The following is an 8,310-nucleotide window of genomic DNA, read 5'->3' as shown; positions in this document are numbered from 1 at the left end:
ACTTAATTGACTCATGTGTTTTGTTAAATAACAATTCAAATCATGTACTTTACAAAATTGATCAAAATAGTACCCTAGACCCGATTTTGGTCAAAATATTTTAAATTATAAGATTAATTCTCGGAACGTTACTAATGCGATGAGTTCAGAGAAGCAGAGAAAGTGGTAGAGAAGCTGAGAATGAAATATTATATTTTTAAAAAATTTGACCAAAATTGGGTATTAAGTACTATTTTGATTCATTTTATAAAATACGAGGTGTGAATTATAATTTAATAAAATACAAAAGCTAATCGCATATTTCAAAAAAAAAAAAAAAGACGCAAACCAGTTATTTTCTCTTAATTATACTGAATATGAAGATATTTGCAATATTTTAAAGGAAAAGCCGTAGATCAGATACCATAACGTTTTCAGGTATTCTGTATATGTTAGAAAAGAACCAATAATTTCTTAAAATTGTTCCATTAATTGGTGAATATATATTTTGTATTTAAAATCCATTATTTTCTTTTTCTTTTTCTTTTTCTTTTTCTTGTACGTGCGTACGTAAATATCCTCTGGATTGAATCTTCATATATGAAAATTACATTAACAATGCTAAATAGCATTTGGGTCCCTACCTAACTTTAGTGTATTATTTAAGTACAAATAAATTTTTGTAGCATTTCGATTCTCAAACTTCTTATAATATCCTCCAATAATCCTTAAATGCCACATATCATACCTAGAAATAAGAACCTAAGTGACGCACATGGAAAAGATTGGGGAGATTAAAAGAATTGCTAAGGAACATCATTGGTGTCCAACACTATAAGTAGGTGGCATATTATTGTTGGTGCAATTCAATATTGAGTCTCACTTATTTGAATTTAATAAGTATTATGGGGTATTACTAACCAATCATGGGGTGCCACCTCATGTGGTATTAAGCACCTTAAGGTACCAAATAGCAATACTCGGAAGATTAAGGGACCAGTTGCCTAAAAGTACTCACAATTAATGGTTATTCTAATCTATATTTCAAAATCTCACTAAAACACTACTTTTTTCTATTTTACTTCACACATTTATATTATATCATATAACAAATTCTTATATTTTTCTCTACATCATTTACATAATATATTTATAATAAACAAATTAATAACAGATTATATTATATATAATATTTGTTTAATGCAATAGTCAACAAATATTAGTTTTAATTAAAAATATATACATTAATTAAATAAAATATATATTTTATATATTTTTTTTAGCCGGGCGGCCACCCACCCTGAAACATAAGTATGTGTGAGTTTCAATTATTTTGTTCATTATTTAGACTATTAAAGATAAAATGAAAAAGATGAGAACAAAGGTTGACGTAAGAGAAGAAACTAGTTTATATAAAAGAGAATTACTTCATTTAAATGAAACTACAACTACAAAGAAATAAGCAAATCTGCTCTAAGGACAGAACAAGCAACAGAGGGAAGAACCCTATTCCACTTAGTACAAGCTTGACTATAAGAAAATAAGTTTTTTTCTTGAATTTATACCCTTATAAAATTTGTTATAGTTTGTCTAGATAATATTTTGTTCTTATTGTTTTGAACTTGAGTCAAGATAAAACATTGTGATTGTATGTAACCTATAAAAACATAATAACATGGTATGCACAGTTAATTTAATAACGTGTTATTATCTAGTTAGTAGTTGAATTAAGAAGATAATGGATATAGCTGTTTTGTTCAATATGTCTGGCCACACAGCTGCCCTACTAAGCTTGAACAAGTCTAAGGGTAGACCAATTCTAACTCACTCGAACAATACGTTAAAGGCCTAATGTCAACTCGTTGACCTTACCTTAATAATGTGTATATGAATTTATATGTATATATCGAAAGAAAAAAAAAACCAAGAAAGTGAGAGAGGGTCAACGGCTACAAAAACAACATTATCCTCATTGGCCGTAGATTGAGGATTTTTTTTTAATTTAAAAAAAAAACAAGATATATACTTTGATGAACATTTTGCTCAACAAACCAATACTATAATAATGGTACCAGACGAATTTGGTGGTGTGCATGAAAAAGAGAAGCTCCTCTTAGCTTCCTTCCACTAGACAAAGATTAGTGATTGTTATGAAAACTTTCCATTCACCACTAGAGATGAATTAGAACACATATAATGTCATTGACCACATTTGGTTGCTCTTCTCATACTGTTATGTTATTATTATTATTCAAAACCAAACAGTGCAGTCCATTGACCAGACACCAACCTTGAATTATATCATAATAATATATAAATAACAGCAGCTCGAGAGGGTCACATTCATTTAGAGATAGTGGGAACATTAATCATAACACACATGCATATACATATGTCTGTTTTTTATGTTTGAATTAATATATGGACTCTCAATGACTAATATTATATAGGGAAGGTTTATATAACATAAATGGAAAGTTAGTAGTTTAAGTGGTCACGTAAGCCTAGCAAAAGATACTGCATTTTTTAAAAGTGACTCGTGTCAATTCATGAGAATGTTAAGTTTACTAATTCCATGTAAATGAGCTTTTATGAGTAGAAATCTTGTCTTGAGGTTCCATCAAAGACAAACTAAGGGTATGTTAGATTGTTTTAATTTTTGTAGTTTTCAAAAAACAAAAATTGTTTGGTTAATGTTTTCTAAAAATAATTTTTTAGTTAATATTTTTTTTTTAAAAAAATTTAAATAAAAAATTAATAAATATATTTATATTGAGAAAAATCTTTTTAAAATTTGTAATAAATAATGAGATAAAGTATTGTTAAAGAAAATGTGATGAAAATAAGGAGATAAAATTTGAGAAAAGAAAAAGTGATGAAAAAGAAAATAATAAGAAAAAATGGGGAGATAGAAAGTGAGAAGAGAAAAAATAACGAAAGAAAATGTAAAAGTAAGAGAAACTGATGTGAAACTAATGAGAGGAAGTGATTTGATAATAAATAATGTGAGATAATAATTAAAAAAAATGAAGAACAATGAAAAGTTGTTCTCAAAAATTCCATTTTTTTTTGTAGCTGTTTTTTATTTTATTTTTTTCGAAAACAATGAATAATTTTTTTTATTAAGGAGCCAATCACTCGCACTCTAAAACTCTCTTATGATTTTTTGACCCTTTGAAGTTAAAAAATGACATGGGTAGAAGGATTGGGGGACCATCAATGTAGATTGAAATCTTGTCAAACATTTTCATTTAACAACAAAAGAATACAGAAAGCTACACATCTACATTATTTATGCCTTTCACAAATTGATCATTTGTTACTATTTGAGCTCAAACCTAGTACTAGTAGTACAAAGTACAATGCTATCATTTGAAAAACACGGTATCCAGCAGAGGAGATATTTTTCATCTAAAATTGACTTACAATGCCATATCTTGCTACACTAAAATGTTAACTTATATGCATGCTTTCCTTTCTTTTTTTCTTTTCACTTTTTTTTTTTACCCAAATCCCAAAGAAGAAGCAAAAAATACTGGAGACCCCCCCCCATTGTAAACCAATAATTTTTTAAGGAACTCTGTATATGTCCAAGGCTAAATTAATGCTAATGGTGTCTTGTGTTTGAGCTGCGAACACCATGCAAGTATTTAGTGTACCCAAGCAAACTAAGCTTTCCGTCGCTTCTGATCCATTCTCTGAGGATTGTATAAGCTGAAGGGCCAAGACTCAATTCCTGCCAAAGAGTATCATCAAGGAAAAGATAAAAATGAATCTTTTTTACTCATACCCAGTTAAACTATATATTAAGTGAAGCCATTGCTCATACCCTAGCCAATTCTTCAACTGATATAACCCGGTTTCCCTCCAGTTCAAAATGCTCAAAAGCCGTCGAAGCTATCTGCTCCCACCTATCGACGGCTTCCAATTGATGCGTGCTAATTGCTGCTGCACAAAACTCTTCGAAGTCCATCTGTCTATAGGAAAGTGGCTCCATCTGAAAAGAGACATTAAGATGGAACATATTTTAAGATAGAGCGGTTTTATTATATCACATAAGATCTTTGCCACAATTCAATCTGTGCTGCATAGTGTGTCCTTGAACATTTCTCAAAAAGCACATTTTAAACATAAACTAAGTTTCAAACACCAGCTCTCAAGGTTTCAACTTCTTAAATGTCACAAAATTAAGAATCAGTTCTAATACTAGAGAAATAACAATAAAATGAATTTGGAAATTTAGTTCAAGCTAAGAAACTTGGGAATAAAAGCAAATCAAAACTAACAGAAATTTTACATACCTCATTTAATATATCAGGAACCCTAGACTCTCTTGTTGCCTCAGTTGAGTTTTGCAAAAGAGCCTGAAAAGTGAAAAGTTTATCTTTCGTAAAAATGACTTTGCAAGAGATATTTTAAGAGTATTAACATTTTTAATGAATCCGAAGGAGCAGAAAATAACCATTTCGAAATTATGAAGAGAGATATGCCCTTCATCAGAATCCAAAAGCTTGTATTGTGCTCTAAGATATACCAGTTCATCCTCTGTCAAAGCTTTGGAAAGCGCCTGCAAGCAGAAGAAGTGCAGAAGGATTATAGAACAGCTACAATAGGACTAAATCTTTAACTGTAGAGGAAAAGCATTCCTAGGATATAGTAACATACATAACATGTCTGAATAAAAAATGTTCTTAAACTTATTGCATACAGAAAAAGAGTGAAGGTCCTTATTGTCACTAATAAGAAAATGATAGTACCTTAAGCGCTGCACGTTTGAAGGGTGACGCACGAAGATATGATTTAACTAATTTGTAGATCAATACATCCAAAGGGATAGGGCGAGTGTCACTCCTTAACCATGGGTGAGCTGCATTTAAAGAAGTTGATTAGGCTTGAAAAGAATGAGTCAACCAACCTCTGTAACATGAAAACAACAATAAACTACATTCTACTTTATAATGTAACAAAAATGAAGTACACATTGCTGGAGCAGTTTTAGTTGCTTTTCTTGCCGTATAACACAGCTCAGTTTGCTGATTTTTATTGAAAAGCAAAGAAAACATCCAAATAGCTCTAAGAAAGACCCCAGCAATGGCATCAACTTTCTCTTGGATGTGGGGGAATAAGACATTATACCACAGTCACCAAAAAGAGAAAGCCGAAACTTAACTAGTCAACATCTTGTCACTGCAGAAATCAATAGAGAAGTTAAATTACTTAGAGCTTGGACGGCTGTCATCCTTTTTCTGTAATCCTTGTGCAGAAGCCTCTTCACGAAGTCTTTGGCCTCTTGGGACACAGATGGCCAGGGTAAATCGTCAAAACTAGGATCAGCTCTCAGTACTGCCCGAAAAATTCCTGACTCAGTCCGAGCCCAGAATGGACGGCTTCCACACAGGAGGATGTAGGTGATCACACCAATACTCCATATGTCTGCTTCGAGACTATATGATCTATGAAGAACTTCAGGAGCAACATAGTATGCACTTCCAACAATATCATTAAGTCTCTCTTCTGCTACATTCAAACAAAGAAAATTACTTTTAAAAAATTCTTTATTGTAATGTAAAATAAAATGATGGAAACATTTGTTCGAGAATAATGAAAGTAAGAGGAAAGATGCAAAAAAGGCTTCATAATAACACGTATGCTGTGACCTTAATTGGATTTAGTTTCTAAATAAGCATTGTTTTGATTTATTTATTTTTTAAATTAAAAGCATAAACTGGAAACTTTGTTTAACCTAGTAAGCTGCATTAAAAAGAAAAGACTATTAATCTAATAACCTCTAGCTTAATTAACAACTAAATACTCATTATGGGGTGGATCTGGTCTGTGTCAAAAACTTACATTGTGCAGTATGCCACTTTTATTTATATAGATATATATAATAATTATAAAAAGCAATTGGTAGCAAAGCAATTACCTGGTCTGATGAAGTCGGAAAGACCAAAATCAATAAGCTTCATATCAGAATCTTCACTTTTAGAAGCAAAAAGGAAATTCTGTTAAGCAAGAAACAGAAGCAACATCAAAAATTCAAGGGTAAACACAGGGATTATAAAAGAACTGCTATTAAGTTTGTAAACACAAATCAAATAAGGCAAGTTTGGCAAGCAAGAACCTCTGGCTTCAAGTCACGGTGCACCACGCCTTGAAGATGACAGAATGCAACTACACTTAAAATTTGAACAACTATAACTTTTGCGTCTTCCTCTGCATACTTTCCACCTCTGTCAATAAAGGTGAATCGTTGAATCTTCATAGCAATTTTACAAAAAACCAAACATACATGAACTCTCTCAAAAAAGTAGCAAATAAATAATACCTTGACAAAATTCTGTCAAGAAGTTCTCCACCTTCACACAATCTGAGAAAAAGAATTCATGCTAAACTCAATGAAATGTATTGCCAATGAAAAAATAATATTATAACTATATCAACAGAGATAACCAATTTCAATATTTTTCAACAAAAAAGAAAGAAAAAACAAGGCCACCTAGAATGGAGGGAATGTCATTAATTTGAAAAACAGTGAGACAAAAATCATTGCATGAACAGTAGAAATGTAGTGTTAACAAGGCTGAGCTTAAATGTATGTGAATGAAGAACATAATATACATACTCCATCACTATATACACGTTGTTGGTGTCTTCATACGCGTCATAGAATTTTACAAGATTCTTATGCCCAGATAAAGCTTTTAATATCTTCACTTCTCTACGAACATCTTCTATGGCTATTGCTGTCGTCATCTAGAAAATGAAGTTTTATGACAAGATGATTAGACCATCAATCCAATAGAAAACCCAAAAAAAAAAAAAAAATCCCAGAAGCAACCATACATCTATCTGAAAATTAATAACTAACAACTATGACCATATGAAATAATGATTTCTAGTCATATAGAACTTTCCACTACCAACAACTCATAGAACCCAATTCCAATTGTACTAAAACCCGATAATTAAATCAAGATATGACAAAAAATGAGGATAAAAACATTCCTAATTTATGTAAACAAAATTGAGAACCAAAAACAATATGAAAAATCTTCACAGCATTTCCTACCTTGGATTTGGAAATTATTTTGACCGCCACAGGCTGATCTTTGAGCTCGCCTTTCTTGCCCCTGGCCGAGCATGTATGACCAAAATGCCCTCTGCCCACCTCCACTCCGAGCTCATACTTAGCCCCAAGATTTTTGCTATAGCCAAAGGTCTTGTCCAGAGACTGTTCCGGCTCAACTCCTTCTTCCTCAGGAATTGTGCCTTGTTTGGGCTTTCCATGACCAAACCTTTTAGCCAACGAGGCCTTAATATGCTTCGCCGGAGACGGTGGCGCAAACCTCCTCTTAAAAAACCTCCCCGGCGTCGATGATCTTGCCGGCGACGGCGACACCCCCGGCGGCAAAGGGCTCGCCGAAACCCCATGTGGGTACGGACTAGGCCATGGACTCGGGTTCGAAGACCGACCTGGAGTACTGCCCTTACCGGTGAAGAGTCCGTTCCATCCTCTGCCGCTGGAACGGGCTGGGGTCTGAGGCCTATTCGGGGAGGAGCCCACCGTTGTAGTGATGGTCGTGGTTGATGGGTCTTCGCCATTGGGGTCGTTCTCAGCCGTTGGATTGGTCTTACCGTAGCACTGTCCCATCTTAGACACCCACCCACCCTCCTCCCGCACTGTTTCGGATCACGAGCCGAGTCCAGTCAAAGTCCACGCATCGACGACTTAAAAACGACCGATCTGAACTCCCACCGGAAAAGGGTATATACAAAGACAAAAAGAACACAGAGATCTACGGCGAGAAAACGATAAACGAAGAGAATGAAAGGAAATTCTGAGTCAGAAGCTAAGAAGCGAGGGAGCGAGTGAGACAGGGACATGCGAAACTCAACAGATGGGCTATTATACCCTATCACCATCACCACTTATGAACTGAGTTTAAGAAATAATCACCACCGTCGACTTTACAGAATCTTAAAACAATAAAGTCAAAACCACAGTAACATGACTTAGATTCGTGATCACAGCCGTTGATCTGTCATACCAAGAGCTGTGTTTTTGGAGTAAAAAGTTTCCCACTCTCTGACTCTGTGTTTGTACTACAAACGAAGCTCTCTTCGTTTTTTTGTCTTTTGTTTCTTTTCTTTGCCGTTATTTGTAATTTTAAAATTAAGAAAAGGGCTTTTCCGGGACACGGATGAGAATTTATCCTCTGCTGCTTGATGTATGGCGTGACGTATGCACCTGCTCAACAACGATCCGTTGAAGTTTGGCCGTTGAATAAGAAGCGGAAGTGGATTACCAAATTGCCCACGTTTCGACAC

The 8,310-nt window shown here is 33.8% G+C and overlaps 1 protein-coding gene across 2 annotated transcripts; it reads right to left on the bottom strand.

The window, feature by feature from the left end:
* Positions 1–3,201: 3,201 nt before the first annotated feature.
* LOC133797440 (CDPK-related kinase 3) lies at positions 3,202–7,977 on the bottom strand. 2 transcript variants are annotated; one of them, XM_062235335.1, is made up of 11 exons: positions 7,052–7,977; positions 6,605–6,735; positions 6,308–6,349; positions 6,104–6,212; positions 5,906–5,984; positions 5,197–5,493; positions 4,737–4,846; positions 4,442–4,546; positions 4,281–4,343; positions 3,809–3,976; positions 3,202–3,715 (listed from the first exon to the last, which is right to left on the bottom strand). In XM_062235335.1, exons 1-11 carry the CDS (start codon positions 7,631–7,633, stop codon positions 3,587–3,589), a joined length of 1,815 nt encoding a protein of 604 aa, XP_062091319.1. In that variant the 5' UTR covers positions 7,634–7,977; the 3' UTR covers positions 3,202–3,586. The 2 variants fall into 2 exon arrangements, with proteins under 2 accessions (XP_062091319.1, XP_062091318.1); XM_062235334.1 differs by having other exon boundaries at positions 5,197–5,496; positions 7,052–7,971.
* Between the last annotated feature and the right edge of the window lie 333 nt (positions 7,978–8,310).

The sequence above is a fragment of the Humulus lupulus genome, chromosome 8 (assembly GCF_963169125.1).
Source record: "Humulus lupulus chromosome 8, drHumLupu1.1, whole genome shotgun sequence".
NCBI classification, from domain to species: Eukaryota; Viridiplantae; Streptophyta; class Magnoliopsida; order Rosales; family Cannabaceae; genus Humulus; species Humulus lupulus.
The sequence above is the reverse complement of the archived record's forward strand: the minus strand, read 5'-3'. Positions and strand labels throughout refer to the sequence as shown.